The sequence below is a fragment of the Trachypithecus francoisi genome, unplaced genomic scaffold, assembly GCF_009764315.1.
Source record: "Trachypithecus francoisi isolate TF-2019V2 unplaced genomic scaffold, Tfra_2.0 Lachesis_group20, whole genome shotgun sequence".
NCBI lineage: Eukaryota > Metazoa > Chordata > Mammalia > Primates > Cercopithecidae > Trachypithecus > Trachypithecus francoisi.
Window position 1 is genome coordinate 46,107,120 of NW_022681466.1, and position 17,500 is coordinate 46,124,619.

A 17,500-nucleotide genomic window follows, 5' to 3' on the forward strand; every position below is an offset into this window, starting at 1 on the left:
TCTCAACACAATTTATAAAATAGTCTCTCCTTTCCCCACTTAACTGCAATGCCACCTCTGTCATAGATTTTTCCATCAGTATGTGAGTTTTAGGTTCTGTCATTTATTCCATGCTCTATTTTTTCTAATTATTATTGCTATATAAGAAAATTTGATGTCTGCCCACAATGTGCTTTTTCTTTTGAAGAGTGTTTCGGGTCTTATATATAAATCTATAATCAGTATGTAATGCTCTAGGAAAATACTGCTGGGATTTAAAATGGAATCTCAATGGATCTACTCATCAATTGAGTGAGAATTAATTTTTTTGTTTGTTTTTGAGATGGAGTTTCTCTCTTGTTGCCCAGGCTGGAGTGCAATGGCATGATCTTGGCTCACCGCAACCTCTGACTCCCAGATTCAAGCGATTCTCCTGTCTCAGCCTCTCAGCCTCCTGAGTAGCCGGGATTACAGGCGTGCATGACCACGCCTGGCTAATTTTTTGTATTTTTAGTAGAGACAGGGTTTATTCATGTTGGTCAGGCTGGTCTTGAACTCTTGACCTCAGGTGATCCACCCGCCTCAGCCTCCCAAAGTGGTCTTTAATATATTGGGTTTTCCAATCCATGGACATGGTATATGATTTAATGTATTTATATATTTATTATTTTTCAATAAGGTCTTATAAGCTTTCCCATAAACACTTTTCAGATGCTTTTAAAAGAAATTTCCCAGCACTCACAGTGGCTGCCTTATGCTCCCTCAAAGATCTCTTCCATTTGTTCTCCTAGCCTCAGGGGTGATGGCTCCTTTCCATAGTCACCTCCATAATACCGTGGTGTTACTTTTTTGCCTTTTCCATGATTGAGTTAAAAAGTCTTTATATCTAGTGAATAGTTCTTCATTTTAAAACCTCTCTGTTCAAAATAACTGGTCTTCTGACAGGACCCTGACTAACACAGAAACTGTTATTTAAGGCGATCCCAGTTAACAGATCTCCAAAGATGGAATTTTAGTATTGTTAGGTTGTGTCTTTAGGTACTAGTTCTTTCACATAACATTGTGCTGAAAGTCCTGGCCAATGCATCATACAAGAAAAGGAAACAAGAAAAGTATGCAGATTACAAAGGAAGAAATAAAACTCACATTATGCACACTTAATATTATTGTGTTCTTAGATGACCTAAAAGAACAGAGATTGATCGTCAAAATTAACTTCAAAGTTTAGCAAAGTTGGAAAAAAAAGACAACAACAAAACAAACAAACAAACAAACAAAAAAAGCATACAAAGTCAATTGCTCCTCATTCTTTTGTGTAGATCTGAGTTTCATCCTGGTATCATTTTCCTTCAAAATAAAGAAATTTGTTAGGCCGGGGCGGTGGCTCACGCCTGTAATCCTAGCACTTTGGGAGGCCGAGACGGGTGGATCACCTGAGGTCAGGAGTTCAAGACCAGCCTGGCCAACATGGTGAATCCCCGTCTGTACTAAAAAGGCAAAAATTAGCTGGGCCTGGTGGCGGGAGCCTGTAATCCCAGTTACTCGGGAAGCTGAGGAAGGAGAATCCCTTGAACCTGGGAGGTGGAGGTTGCAGTGAACTGAGATCATGCCATTGCACTCCAGCCTGGGCAACAAGAGCAAGACTCCGTCTCAAAAACAAACAAACAAAAAAACACGTTAATGGTTTTTGTAAAGATCTGCTGGTGACAAATTTCCTAAGTTTTTTTTTTTGGGGGGGGTGGTCTGAATAGGTCATTATTTTGCCTCCATTTTGGAGGACTTGTTTTGTTTTTGGTGGTCATAGAATTCTAGATTGACAGTCTTTTTTTTTCAGCGCTTTACAAATGCATAGTTCTGGATTCAGCACAGGTTTGCACAATGTATAAATCATATTTTAAAGAAAAACGGAAAAACTGGAATATGATAATATGAAGATTTATTGAAATGGAAAGGTGGAAGTCATTGAAAAAAGCAGGTTAAGAACAGTATGTACAGTATGACTTTAATAAAAATGTATTACATATACGTTTGTGTAATGTATATGTATGATCCGTGAAGATATATACAATAAGGTGTTAATAGTGATCAGTGGTAATCTCTGGGGCGGAGGGCGGGGGGGATAGGAGTACGTTTTATTTTCTCACATTAGCCTTCACTGGAGCTTATATTTATCAGCCTGGTGTTAACCGCCGCTTCCACCCTTGGGCTACTCCGCATCAGTGAGAACTGTGCCGGTGCGCGGTGCTTGGTCAACCCCGGGAACCGTCACGCTGCTCGCATTACAAGAAAACCAGCCAGGGTTCTGCTGGTTCTGTGCCTTTAGCACCTGCCAGAGTCCAGAGTATTTGGATTTCGTAGTCCTCTCCAAGGGGTTGACCGAGCACAGCGCACCGGCCGCCGCCACATCCCACTCTGGCGCCCGGTCTGCGGAGCCACAAATCCAGCCAGGAACCGAGCGCCGCCGGATCAGCGCATCCATCGCATTTTGACCTGGGGTTCCCGGGTCTCAAGGCCCACTTTCTGGGGCAGACGGTGGGGAGAGAAGCCCAGCTTGGGGTCTGGGCAATTCCAGTGCGGTGGAAGGGGAAAACCCCGGGCGAAAGCTTCGCTGGACCCTCAGAGGAGGGATCGGGGAAGGCGGGACCTCAGGCTGCGGGAGAGGAGAGAGAGAGAGGGACGGAGTGGGGCGGAGTGGGAGTAAGAAAGAACTAAGAAGCGATCAGAAAACTTGGCGCTTCCGGACAATTTCTTTCTTTCTCTTTTTTTTGTGTGTGACAGGCTCTCACTCTGTCGCCCAAGCTGGAGTGCAGTGATGCGATCTCATCTCACTTTACCCTCTACCTCCTCGGGCTCAAGTGATCCTCCCGCCTCAGCCTTCCGGGCATTTGAGACTACATTTGAGCCCACAGACGCGCGCCACTAAGCCCGAGTAATTTGTTGTTGCTGTTGTTGTTGTTGTAGAAACGGGGGTCCCACTCTGCTGCCCAGGCTGGTCTCGAACTTCTTGGCTCAAGCCATCAACCCGCTTAGGCCTCCCAAAGTGCTGGAATTTCATAGACCCGAGCCACCCACCAGGCCTTCTAGACAGCGTGGCAAAGTGTTGCCGGACTTTGCAGACACTCCCATTGGCGCCTCCATGCCCTGCGTGGGACCTCCTCGTTCGTTCATCCCCTGAGTGGGACGTGCTCAGGGAGGAGCCAACCATTGGTTATAAGGACCGAACCTTGGCGCCTCAGGGGAAACGCGGTGGGGCTTTCCGACGCGTTGGAGCTTGAGAGGTAAGAGACGGTCCCTGCTCTTACCGGGACTGCGGTGCTCCCGCTTGTACCCACGCCTCAGGGTACAGTCCAGCACGACCCTGGACTGGCGATGACTCGGATGGGGAGCAAGCTAGGAGAGCCACCCCCGCCCCCCAGCTCCAGCCAGGGGGTGGAATGGGGGCATTTATGTGCTTCTCCCCTGCCTTTGGAGTCCGGCTAGTTTGCTGAGCAAATTCCCTAAAAGGCTGACTAGGAGGACTTGATCGCGACGCGGGTGGAGGCGGGGCGGTGGGGAGGGACGGTGCGGGGAGCGAAAGGGGCTGGAAGGCGTCGCCGGCGGCTTGGCGGGCCTTACCTGTGTTCCTGTTCGGGCTGCGAAACAGAAAGCCCCTGCCCAGCGAGCAGCGGTTTCCTCGGGGGCGGAACAAACAAGCAGAGCCGAGTGCGTCCTGGAGGCTTCCACCGTCACGAAGTGGGGCCCTTTGTTTCAGGGTTCTTGGCATTGACTCACTAACCACCGTAAATTATTGTTCTTAATCTAAGAGTTAAAAAACAGAATTAGGCCTGGTGCGGTGGCTCATGCCTGTAGTCTCAGCACTTTGAAAGGCCAAGTGGGAGGATTACTTGAGCCCAGGATTTCGAGACCAGCCTGGGCAATGTAGGGAGACCCTATCGCTGTGAATAATAATAATAATAATAATAATAATAATAAATTAATCGGGCCTGGTGGCGCGCACCTGTGGTTCCAGCTTCTCCAGAGGCTGAGGTAAAAGTCGCCTGAGCCTGTGATCGCGCCACTGCACTCCAGCCTGGGCAACACAAGAAGACATTGTATCAAAACAAAAACAAAAACAAAACAAAACAACAAAACAGAATTAGAATCGCCATTATCCTGTACCACTGGCAATTAGAATTGCCAAACCCATTACCCTGTGATTACCCTGTAATCTAGAAAGGGGACAAATGAGAAAAATGTCTCCTTCCCAACAACGTCTGTAAAATACAGAGGCGCTGAGAAGGACAAAGAGCTCCGTGTTTCAGTTTCCCAAGAGGGGGCTTCTATCGCAGCTGTTTCCTTCGGTTTCGTTTCTGCCTGAGACTAGCCAGTTCCCACCCAGTTTTCCTCAGTGGATTGGGGAGGGGGGGGCTTGGGAGTGGATGGGAGGATTTATGTTGTTCTGATTTTACCTACAGTATACCTGTGTAGGAAGTGAAACTTTCCATCAATTTCCACAGAGAAGCAAGGGCAAGAATTATCTCGAATTACTCCGATAGATGCATGTGTACAGGCTGTTATCCAACAGCCATCCATTGCCCCCAGGGGCTTCTCATAGGCCCCTCTTCACCTCCACCCTCCCCCCACCTCCTGTTTCCTGGATTCTAGGGTATTATTTCTACGTTTAACTAACAAACTCTAGTACTGTATGTTTACTTTGTGTCATGTAGCATTTTAAATGCTGTACATATCTTACCTCATTTACTTCTCACTACAACTCTGCGAGGCAGCTTTTATGGCTATCACTGTTTTGCTTAGGTACAGAGAGGTCAAGTAAATATCCCCAAACCACACAGCTAATAAATGGCAGAGTCGGTATTTGAACTGGGGGGGTTCAAAGAAGTCTGAATCGACCCCTGAACTCTGCTGCCTCTCTCTACATGTTTCTGCACCCAGGTCCTTCATTCAGGACTGATTTTGGTGGAAGAAGACAGCAGGTGGTGGGCATTCACTGTGCTGGTGGGGAGTCTGGTTATATTAAGAAAGGGATTCTGGCAAAGTTATTCTGTAAATAAAACAGAATCAGTTGTTTTTGTTAAATATATTGGTAAACTTCCTGATTTTTTTCCCTCGAATTCTCAATTTGTTATTGAATAGTTCAATTTTATTTAGGGTTTCAATTTTATTTAGGAAACAATATCTCTACCTTACAAAGAATCTGCAAGTGGCACTGATTATAATACCTTTATACGCAAAGGAAGAGCTGGGATAGAGTTCCCTAAGAGTTTTCTGCCTGCAAAAGATATGGGTGGGGTTGCCATTTGAATACAGTTACCAATGAAAAACTATCAGCGTATCTAGGCTTTAACAATAAAGTTCATGGGGGTAAAGAGAAAAGATTTAACTTTGAAGTCCCCATATATCAAAAAGAATATTTTACAAGTAACTTGACAAAGATGTTTCGGTGGTCTTGGAATGCAAGACAGAATACTGACAGTAGAAATTTCTAGGCAAGGGTCTAAATTAGGCAAAGTGGTAAGATTGTGAATGTCCCAGCCTTTATTTCTGAATCTTGACCTCTGAACTCTGCTGCCCCTCTCTACACATGTTTCTGTGTACAGGTACTTCAGGACTGATTTTGGTGTAAGAAGACAGCAGGTGTATACTTAATGCTATTTCCTTACCTCTTATTCATTCCTCAACCCATTGTAAAATAATGTCAATTAATATAGGTTACCTTACTGAACACCTGTGAACCAAAGCATAGTTTTAAATGCTTGTTGTAAATTATCTGAGTTCATCTTCATAATAACAGTCACAGGTGGGTGCACCATCCTTTATAGTAAGAAAATCGAGTTAGAAAGAGTAAATATCTAGATTAACAACAGTACTAAATGACAGAACTGGAATTCAAGCCATCTTCATTGACTCTACTCTCCAAGACCTTAGCCCCTGGTTTAGTGTCTCCTGATGCCCATTTCCCAGGTGTCTGAACAACATTTTTCAAAGTTACTGTTAACCTTAATTTTACTAAACCTAATAACACTTTCCAGTCATTACCTAGCTGTATCTGTCAGCAGTATTAGACATCTTAAACCTTGGCAGGTGACCTTGTTCCAGGCTTTGTTAATACCAAATACCCTTGATTTTCTCCTACTTCTTTGATTTCTCATACTCAGACCTTTCTACAGTCTCCTTTTCAATGTGTTCTTCTTTTACTTATCTTCTAAAGTTGATGTTCATGGAGAATCTGTTCCAAACCTAGATGTTCTCATGCCGTGGTGCACATGCTCCTCAGTGACCCACTACCTCCATGTTTCAATGCTGATGACTTCACGTGGCCAGTTCTAGTGCATCCTTTAGGTCTTGGCTTAAATGGAACCTGCTCCTGGAAGTCTTATTGAACCATGGTCTCCAGATTAGTTCAGATACCCTATCCAATGTGTTTTCCCTCTTAGAGCCCATATCACACATGATGGTAAAGGCTAATTTCGTTAGTTCCCTCCCTGCCAGCCAGTCAGTTCCTGAAGAGACTATACCTGTCTTTCTTGCTATTGTCTTCTACCAGCATATATTAGACAGGTTTTAAATATTTTCTAGTAAGTGAATTGCAGGCCTGTAATAATTTTTTAATCAAAAATGAAACAACTTTTCTAATACTTTAAGGTGCAAGTTCAACATGGAGGCAAATCACTGCTCCCTGGGTGTGGATCTATCTTACCCAGACCTGGTCATCGATGTCGGAGAAGTGACTCTTGGAGAAGAAAACAGAAAAAAGTTGCAGAAAACTCAGAGAAACCAAGAGAAGGCAAGAGTTATACAGGCTGCGTGTGCTTTATTAAATTCAGGAGGAGGAGTGATTCGGATGGAAATGGCCAACAAGGATGAGCGTCCCATAGAGATGGGACTGGATTTAGAAGAATCCTTGAGAAATCTTATTCAGGATCAATGTTTGCAGGCTTTCTTTGAGACTAAGCAACAAGGAAGATGTTTTTACATTTTTGTTAAATCTTGGAGCGGTGACCCTGTCCCTAAACATGGTTCTTTCAATTCCCGCATTTGCAGCCTTAGTACTTCATTATACTGTAGATCTGGCACCTCTGTGCTTCCCATGAGTTCAAGACAGGCATTCGATTTCCTGAAGACCAAAGAAAGACAGTCCAAATATAATCTGATTAATGAAGGGTCTCCACCTAGTAAAATTATGAAAGCTGTATACCAGAACGTATCTGACTCAAATCCTGCATATAAAGTTTTCCAAACCAACACTATTGAATATGGTGAAATCCTATCTTTTCCTGAGTCTCCATCCATCGAGTTTAAACAGTTCTCTACAGAATACATCCAACAATATGTAGAAAATATAATTCCAGAGTACATCTCTGCATTTGCAAACACTGAGGGAGGCTATCTTTTTATTGGAGTGGATGATAAGAGTAGGAAAGTCCTGGGATGTGCCAAAAACAAAGTTGACCCTAACTCTTTGAAAAATGTAATTGCAAGAGCAATTTCTAAGTTGCCCATTGTCCATTTTTGCTCTTCCAAACCTCCGGTAGAGTGCAGCACCAAAATCATAGAAGTGTTTCGTGGGAAAGAGTTGTATGGTTATCTCTGTGTGATTAAAGTGAAGGCATTCTGTTGTGTGGTGTTCTCGGAAGCTCCCAGGTCATGGATGGTGAAACAGAAGTATGTCTGTCCCCTGACAATTAAGGAATGGTTAAAGAAAATGATGGACGCAGATCCAGGTAAGAGGGAAGCAGATTCTCCCTCCCTGACCTTTCTATCTCTTCCCCAATACCACTTCCTTCTTTATTCTCTAAGCTTGACCTTCTCACACCCACTGAAATTTACTTTCTCTAAATCTACATGCTTTTCATAGATGCTAAGTTTTATTGAATGAGAAAAAACCAAAATGAGCTATTTTGTGAATGGTGATTTTCCACAAAAGAAGAAGTAAAGGAAAAACTTGGAAATTGGTTCCTTTAATAAAATCCTTGAATTGGAATTTGCTGGAGCCTCATAATAATGATTAGCTCATACCTCAATTTAGCATAAAATCAACTCTGGGAGACAAGGGCTAGTGTTGGTTGAGGTTTGTTTAAGTGGGATTAGTGGAGGTGCGTGCACAGGGATATAAAAACCTGATGATTAGAACTTAAAGAGAGTGTTTTTTTTCACTGCAATTCAAGCAAAGAACTATTCAAACATGGAAGAGGGAGCATTATATTGCATGGGGAAACACCATTCAAGGTTCGAAAAAGGGCTTTTAATGGTGAGTCTTTGGGAACCTGGACATAGAGTCAAGAAAGAGTAAAGCATCTGACTTTGTGGCCTGACTTGTACCATGTTAGATGAAATTTAGACACAGCCTTGTACAGCCTATTGCAGTAGTGAGACATGAAATCATATAGTGTAAATTAAAATGTTCTTTCTTTCAGAGTTTCCTCCAGACTTTACTGAGGCCTTTGAGTCTCAGTTGAGTCTATCTGACAGTCCTTCACTTTGCAGACCAGTGTATTCTAAGAAAGGTCTGGAACACAAAGCAGATCTACAACGACATTTATTTCCAGGTACTAACTGCCAGTTTTTACATCAGGACAGAGGGAAGTCATTTAATACATTTCGTGGAAAACGAATCCATGAAAGATTGTGTCCTGCAGATCCAGGTGTATACAGTGACAATGCCACAAGCCTGTCGGGGATGAGTTTCAGGTACCTTTAGAAATCATCAGGCCCATTGGTTGCCACATCTGGCTGATTATTAGAAATGCCATAGGAGGTAGTTAAACATGCAGATGTCCAGGCCCACACCAAGAACTTATAAACGCTTAATTTCCAGAGATAAGGCCTGGCCATGTGCATTTGGGCAAGCTTCCCAGATTATTCTGATGCCCTGCTGGGTTTGGAAACCAGTGATCTAGTACAACTACAGGGGCACAATGGAATAATCAGCCACTTCTGGTCTACTTTTCTAGGATGGAGGAATTATGTCTGTAAAAGGAATAAAAATGTTCACCTGGTAGAATATAAGAATACAGAAAAACCACAAATAATTTTCCTTTGGAAGAGGCTAGAGGGAACAGCTCACTAATGCTTCAGAGGTAGCACCAAATAATAATTCAAGCCCATAGACAATGTTGGGTAACCCCTCTCCCTGCTGCCCAAACATTGTTTTAGCAAGGTTTTTTTTCCTCAGAGTTCCTACTTACAAAATGAAACTTAAATTTCTCAAGGAGGGAAATGGCTTAACTTCACATATTGAATATATTAAGTATGAGATTTGACAGAAGAATATGATACAAAAATATCCTATGTATGTCCAAACATTTATCAAGGGCAAGGTAATTCATATATAAGACCTGCCTTAGGTCTGTTTACCACCAAATAATTTCTTTACTTACCTGAGATCTTTATAGTCATTAGCTTATCAGAAAAGTTTTTAAACATTCCACATAAGAATTCAAGATGCAAGAGTAATTGAATATACGGCTTTCACTTTCTCAGGCTCAGTAAATTACATTTCAGTTGACATGCTCCATTGTCCATGAGATACATAGAAGGGTGACATCATGCGTTTTACTAGATTTGTAGGGTGTGGGTTAAAGAGAGATGCACCAGGCCGGGCACGGTGGCTCACACCTGTAATCCCAGCACTTCGGGAGGCCGAGGTGGGCGGATCATGAGGTCAGGAGATCGAGACCATCCTGGCCAACATGGAGAAACCCTGTCTCTACTAAAAATACAAATAATAGCTGGGCGTGGCGGTGGGCGCCTGTAGTCCCAGCTACTCAGGAGGCTGAGGCAGGAGAATGGCATGAACTCAGGAAGCGGAGCTTGCAGTGAGCCGAGATCGTGCCACTGCACTCCAGCCTGGGTTACAGAGCGAGACTCCGTCTCAAAAAAAAAAAAAAAAAAAAAAGAGATGCACCAGAAGGAATTTCTGTTAAGTGTACGATTATTTGGTGGGCTTTCCTCTCCCTTTTAAACGTAACATGTGATTCATACAAAATCACACAAACACAGTGAAAACATCTTTCTATTTTCTTCATGTCTAGTCTCACCAGGACATTTGCAATATATTCCAGAGTCTCTCTGGAAGGAGCTGTCCTCACAGCATGAAGGACTACAGAAGTTAGTAAACAAGCAAGTGCAACCTTTCTCCCAGGGAATTGTGATCCTCTCTAGAAGCTGGGCTGTGGACCTGAACTTGCAGGAGAAGCCAGGAGTCATCTGTGATGCTCTGCTGATAGCACAGAACAGCACCCCCATTCTCTACACCGTTCTCAGGGAGCAGGATGCAGAGGGCCAGGACTACTGCACTCGCACCGCCTTTACTTTGAAGCAGAACCTGGTGAACGTGGGGGGCTACACCAGGAAGGTGTGTGTCAGGGCCAAGGTCCTCTGCCTGAGTCCTGAGAGCAGCACAGAGGCCTTGGAGGCTGCAGTGTCTCCGATGGATTACCCCGCGTCCTATAGACTTGCAGGCACCCAGCACATGGAAGCCCTGCTGCAGTCCCTCGTGATTGTCTTGCTCGGCTTCAGGTCTCTCTTGAGTGACCAGCTCGGCTGTGAGGTTTTAAATCTGCTCACAGCCCAGCAGTATGAGATATTCTCCAAAAACCTCCGCAAGAACAGGGAATTGTTTGTCCACGGCTTACCTGGCTCAGGGAAGACCATCATGGCCATGAAGATCATGGAGAAGATCAGGAATGTGTTTCACTGTAAGACAGAGACAATTCTCTATGTTTGCGAAAACCAGCCTCTGAGGAACTTTATCAGGTAAGCAGTTGGATCTTATGTCTCTAAGTATTATTTAATCTGGGTTTAATATTCTCTGCTAAGTCATCTTCTTGAGTGGTTAAATGATCTGTGATAACATACTGTGCTCAGAGGAACATGATACAATCATTTTCTCCCCTTGTTTTTTTAGAGAAAACCTGAGTGTATTCTTTTAATTTTTACAGTGATAAAAATATCTGCCAAGCAGAGACCCGGAAAACTTTCATGAGAGAATACTTTGATCACATTCAACACATCATCATTGACGAAGCTCAGAATTTCCGTACTGAAGATGGGGACTGGTATGGGAAGGCAAAAACCATCACTCAGAGAGAAAAAGATTGTCCAGGAGTTCTCTGGATCTTTCTGGACTACTTTCAGACCAGCCACTTAAGTCGTAGTGGCCTTCCCCTTCTCTCAGCACAGTATCCAAGGGAAGAGCTCACCAGAGTAGTCCGCAATGCAGATGAAATAGCCAAGTACATACAAGGAGAAATGCAACGAATCATAGAAAATCCTCCAGTTAATATCCCCCATGGGTATCTGGCAATTCTCAGTGAAGCTAAATGGGCTCCAGGTGTTTCAGGCAGCAAAATGATTATTGAAAACTGGACTGTAGAGCAAATAGTGACCTATGTGGCAGACACCTGCAGGCTCTTCTTTGAAAGGGGCTATTCTCCTAAGGATGTTGCTGTGCTTGTCAGCACCACGAGAGAAGTGGAGCGCTATCAGGATGAGCTCTTCAAAGCACTGAGGAAGAAAAGTATTGTGCCTCTCAGTGACGCATCTGATATGTTGGGTGTTGGCATTGTTTTGGACAGTGTCAGGCGATTCTCAGGCCTGGAAAGGAGCATAGTGTTTGGGATCCATCCAAGGACAACTGACCCAGCTATCTTACCCAATATTCTGATCTGTCTGGCTTCCAGGGCAAAACAATACCTATATATTTTTCTGTGAAGTGACTATTACGAAGAACTCCAAACCAAAATGCTATGTAAATGTCTATGGGTGACAGTCTGCTGATGGTAGAAACCTTTCTTTTTAGTTCATAAGTCGGTTAGAGATTTGGACAGAGCTGACACAAAGAGTTTGGAGCTCCCCCATTTCTGGCTCTCCTTTCAGAGATTCTTCCCCCAGCTCTTTTCACCAGCGGTGGTTGCCCCCCATTCTGACCCCTGACTCTTCCAGTCAGAAAGATGGTGGTTTTCTAAAGGAACTTTAGCTGTCCTGCACAATGCAGATCTGTGTCTTGCACTCTGGGTAAAAGCCATAAAAATAAGAAACGCAGCCTGTGACCTTTCCTCCAAGGCTGGAGTTCTTTTTTTATGTGACTTCATGTAGTTTGTTGCTTTTAAAAATTTGTCCAGAATCATTTTCTGCAGAAGCATGGTCTGTTAGTAGCTTACAGGCCTAGCAGAAGTAATTGTTTCCTGAATTCTTGACATTCATCTTTGCTGTATTCATTTAGGGCTTGGGAGAGTCCCAAGATAATTCAGTCACTGTCAGATTAATAATTTTGTCAGAACAAAGAATATCGTTATGATTACTTAATCCTTAAAATTGTGATCTCCAGAGCTTGTTCTCAGAATGACCCAGACCAAGGCTTAATTGTAATAGTGAACATTAATGGTACCTTTACAGAGAAATTATAGGCCAAGAGAAAATCCTGGCTTTTAGTAGAAGTTAATATTAGAGACCAAAATCTGGTTCTGAAGGTGTATATCAGCTCTAAGGTGAACGAACTTGGGAAAGATTGTCTTTAAAAATCAATGAGTGTTGGCCGGGCACAGTGGCTTACACCTGTAATCCCAGCACTTTGGGTGGCTGAGGCAGGTGGATCACCTGAGGTTAGGTATTCAAGACCAGCCTGGCCAACATGGAGAAACCCCATCTCTACTAAAAATACAAAAAGTAGCTGGGCATAGTGGTGCATGCCTATATCCCAGCTACTCGGGAGGCTGAAGCATGAGAATCACTTGAATCTTGGAGGCAGAGGTTGCAGTGAGCTGAGATCATGACACTGCACTCCAGCCGGGGCAACAGAGTGAGACTCTGTCTCAAAAAGAAGAATAAAAAAAGCAGTGAGTTTATGTTGTTACATTGTAACATCTCAGCTTAGCTGTAAGCATTAATCTATAGCACACCTACTTAAGTTTTATGTCATTCTTGAACTGTGATTTTTTTTTTCTATCTGCTTTCATAGTTTGGTGGGCCACTGTTATGGACTGAATGTTTGTGTCCCACTCTCACCCCTAAATTCCCATGTTGAAGCCCCAACCTTCAGTGTGTAGCTGGGGCTGCTAAGGAAGTAATTAAGGTTACACATAGTCACAGTGGAGAATCTGATCTGCCAAGATTGGTGTCCTTATAGGGAGAGACCCCAGAGAACTTGTTCCCTTCCTCCCTGTGCACACAGACAAGAGGGCATGGGAGCACACAGAGAGATGGCAGCCACCTGCAAGCTAGGAGCGGAAGCTTCATAATGAACCACCCCCCGCTGGCACCTCTGTCTTGGACTTCCAGCCTCCAGACTGTGAGAAATAAATTTCTGTTGGTTCAGCCGCCCAGTCTGTAGTGTTTTGTTATTGCAGCCTGAGAACACAGCTGTGTGATCATTCATCAAACTAAAAACACTGATACTTAACAATGCTAATGCAATTACTTATTTGCTTTTCAGTCTCTACAAAACATTCTAAAACACTAATCTAAATACTAACAATAAAATATTTGCATAACTAATGAAAATTAAGAAACTACATGCCCAGTATTCCATTTATGAGTAATCCTATTTGACTGATTTCCCTCCATATTATACGTTTTGAACTCTTCTGCCGGTCTTCCTCTTATTTGTGTTAACTCATGGAATTGCGGTTATCTAGCCTTGAAATTGTAGGCTCTTCTAACTTGAGCAAAAACTGACAGATCAGCAAAATAAGGAGAAAAATATTTCTTTCTTCTGGTTGCATTAAATGAGATATAGCCCAGCACCAAAACTCTATCTTTGTAAATGTTCTTAGTAAAATCCCTGGTCTTTGGAGTTATTTCAGCCTTTGAGAGTAATCCTTTAAAAGTCTCATTCTGACTGGTTGAGTCTCTCTATATGATTTATTGGCCTAGTAATATTTGAAACAGTATCATATTTTAAAATGTATAAACACTTAGGAATTTTTGTTTAGACCAAAGAGGATTACTAATGCTTTCTTTTTTCATATTAATGAGGAAATGTTTAGCTTATATGTTTATTACATTTCTGTTTTAAATAAAAAATTGAGAGTTTGTGTCTCATTAAAATGAAAAAAAAAAAGGTTCTGTAAAATAAATGATTAAATGGAAGAAAAGGAGAAGACTGAGGCCAGCAACTCCATGACACAGCCAAAAATGAGCCAGTAAAAGGTTAAGCAAGATTAATTTTTGTTTTAAAGAGAAAAGGTCTCACTATGTTGCCCACACTGGAGGGTAGTGGTGTGATCATAGTTCACTATAGCCCTGAACTCCTGGGTTCAAGTGATCCTCTTGCCTCAGCCTCCCATTGCTGGGATTATAGGCATGAGCCACTGTGTCAGGCTTAATTGGGTTTTGATGGGTGCCTGCCTATCTCTGTAATCTGGCTCTAATCATATAGGACCTGCTTCATTAAAGATCTGAAAATCTACCCAGCCATTGTAAAATGAAGCAAAATGCTTTTAAAATTTAAATTAGCCTTTTATTTTAGTTTAGAAGAACAGAAAAGTTGCAAGCATAGTACAGAAAGTTCCTGTATACCCTCACTTAGCTCCCTCCTTTTTAAAACAAACAAACAAACAAACAAACAAACAAACCTAGATTATTTCCATTAAGATTTCTGAGAATTCCAGGAATGCTTCCGTGTTTCACAGATCTGTCCTTGTAGTCTCCAGCCACTTCTTGCTATGGAGTGCTGTACCAAGACCTCTGCTAGTTTCTAGTTGGCTTGACATAATGACTTTACTAAACTTCTTCTGCTCCTCTGAATCTCAAGCGTGGAAAGAGGTCACATCTTTTGTTTCACAAATTAACAGTCAACAGCTGGGCCTACTTTCAACAAAGCTTAGTAAAGCCTTGAGAATAGTGAAAGACAAATATTTAAATTATATATTAGCAGGAGGCTGAGGTGGGAGGATCATATGAGGCCAGCCTGGGCAGCATAGTGTGACCGCCCCCCCACCCCGCTACTCCAGAAGACAACAACAAAAAATTATCTGGGTGTGGTGGTGTGCTCCTGCAGTCCTAGCTATTCCAAGGCTGAGGCGAGAGGATCGCTTGATTCCTGGAGTTCAAGGTTGTAGTGAGCGATAATCATGTTACTGCATCCTAGCCTGGGCATTAGAGTAAGACCCCATCTCTAACAAAATAATAATAAAACAATCAAGAGTTTAAAATTGGGTATTAGATGCCAGTGTGCCCAGAGGCCTTTGACCACAGATGATCTTGACACAGCCTTCTCTCGCCTTGTCCCTGTGCCTCTTTCTACCATTTTTCTTCCTGAGATATTTGAAAGTAAGTAGTGGACAGGGCTCCCATTGACCTCTAAATACTTCAGTGGGTATTTCCTAGAAGGATATTTATAGTACCATCATCAAAATCAGTAAATTAACACTATTATCTAATCTATAGACCTTATTGAATTATATCAGTTGTGCCACAAGTGTCTTTATGGCACAAGAGAAAAAATTCTGGTCCAGGATTTCATCTAAGATGATGCGTTGTATTGAGCTTTTATTTCTTTTAAGTCTCATTTAATCTGGAGATGCTAATCGGTCTTTGTCATATCCTTGACACTATTGAAGAGGACTGGCCTATTATTTTGCAGAGTATCTGATTTTGGGTCATTCCATGTGTTCTCATGATTAGATTCAGGTTATGCATTTTTGGTACGAATACCATAGAAGGGCTGTTACGGTTCTCAGTCCATGGTATTAGAAGTCATTCGATAGTGATTAGTACCATTCCTGATGATGTTAATTCCAATCATTTGGATAAGGTAGCATCTGCCAGGTTTCCCTACTGTGCAGTTACAATTTGCTTTTTGTAATTAATGACTTGTATGTGTGTGTGTCTGTGTGTGTGTGTGTGTGTGTGTGTGTGTATGTCTGTGGGGTGTTTTCGCTTCTGAATGCATAATATTTGAGATTTTTTTCTAATTAAAGAGTAATTATTCAAAGAGTTCAAAGAACTGATACTGATCACATTCTTTGACCCCACATGCAAATACATTAGAAGCTAGTAATAAAACAGTAACTAGAAAAATGTTCATATCTTTTGGAATTAAAAAAGTGTTTAACTCATGGATCAAAGCAGAAATTCTGTAACCATTGTCACAGCGAGTTCTAACTAGCAAGTTTAAGGAGGAGAGAATTTCAGTCTCACTTAAATGCTTTCCTAGAAAGAGGAAACAGTTCCTAACTAATTTCATGAGGCTGGCATAATCTTGATAACAAGTCTGGTAGGTAAAGTATGAAAGGAAAATTGCAGGCCATTGTCACTCAAATATCTACATGAAAAATTCTAAACAAAGTTTTAGTAAAGGAAATCCAACAATATGTAAAAGCGATAATACGTCACGACCAAGGTGATTTAAGTCAGGAATTCAATGTTGATTTTGGCATTAAAAAATCAATCATCAGGCCCAGAGAGGTGGCTCACTCCTGTAATCCCAGACTTTCTGGAGACTGAAGGAGGAAAGATCCTTCAGGCCAGGAGTTTGAGTCTGAACTGAGCTATGACTGCATCACCGCACTCCAGCCTGGGTGCCAGATTGACACTCTATCTCAAAGAAAAAAAAAATTAATCAGTGCTATTCACCACAGATTAAGAGTTCAAAAGAGAAAAATCACATGATCATCTGAATAGATGAAAAAACTTTTGATAAAGTTCAGCATCCATTCATGATAAAGACTCTTAGCAAATTAGAAGTATAAAACACTTTTGGAAATCAACAAAGGGAATTTATGGCATAAACAAACAGCAGGCCAGCATGGTGGCTCACACCTGTAATCTCAGCACTTCCAGCGGCCAAGGCAGGAGAATCACCTGAGCCCAGGGGTTAGAGATAAGCCTTGGCAACATAGCAAGATCCTGGCTCTACAAAAAATAAAATAAAATAAAATAAAATTTAAAAATTAGCTGGGTTTGGTGGTGTGTGCCTGTAGTCCCAGCAATTGGGAGGCTGAGGTAAGAAGATCACTGGAACCCAGGGGGTTAAGGCTGCAGTGGGTTAAAAAAACCCAACCCCCCCCCCCAAAAAAAAAAAACTATAAAGAATAGCAACACAACGTTCAATATAAATTTTGATATGGTGTTTTACCTCTGAGGAGAGGCTTATTGTTAATATTCTTTAGCCACGTAAGGGGTTGACAGACGTTCATACTTTTGTTCTTTATACCTTATACGTATTCTATAAATATTATCTTGTTTCTACTCAATAGTTAATAAAAACATAATTTAAAAGTTCTGTGAATGTTTTTACTCTTCTCACTTCTGAGGGGTCTTTTGGGATATGCATTTTCCATTCCAAGTTGATCTGATATGTCATGCCTGCCACACACATTCTCATGGGAACAACTTCTTAATCTTTTTTTGTTTCTGCCTTGGAAGCCATCCTGGTATTCTGGGAAAATCCCTGCACTAGCATTTTCTTTTTTCTTTTCTCTCTCTCTCTCTCTTTTTTTTTTTTTTTTTTTTTTTGAGATAGAATCCCTTGCTCTGGGATGGAGTGCAACCATGTGATCTTGGCTCACTGCAACCTTTG

General features: G+C 42.1%; 1 protein-coding gene across 4 annotated transcripts in view; it reads left to right on the forward strand.

The window, feature by feature from the left end:
- The window catches only part of LOC117067497 (schlafen family member 12-like), a 139,989-nt gene that overhangs the window by 118,443 nt on the left and 4,046 nt on the right, over window positions 1–17,500 (forward strand). Inside the window, exons 1-6 of one of the 4 annotated variants that reach the window (XM_033184155.1) lie at window positions 1,553–1,964; window positions 2,941–3,257; window positions 6,622–7,700; window positions 8,394–8,525; window positions 10,011–10,734; window positions 10,920–17,202. In XM_033184155.1, the coding sequence (XP_033040046.1) occupies window positions 6,635–7,700; window positions 8,394–8,525; window positions 10,011–10,734; window positions 10,920–11,691 (2,694 nt within the window). In that variant the 5' untranslated portion in view covers window positions 1,553–1,964; window positions 2,941–3,257; window positions 6,622–6,634 and the 3' untranslated portion in view covers window positions 11,692–17,202. Of the gene's footprint in view, window positions 1–1,552; window positions 1,965–2,940; window positions 3,258–6,621; window positions 7,701–8,393; window positions 8,526–10,010; window positions 10,735–10,919; window positions 17,203–17,500 lie in introns of those variants that run through there. The other 3 variants (XM_033184156.1, XM_033184157.1, XM_033184154.1) reach the window with 3 other exon arrangements.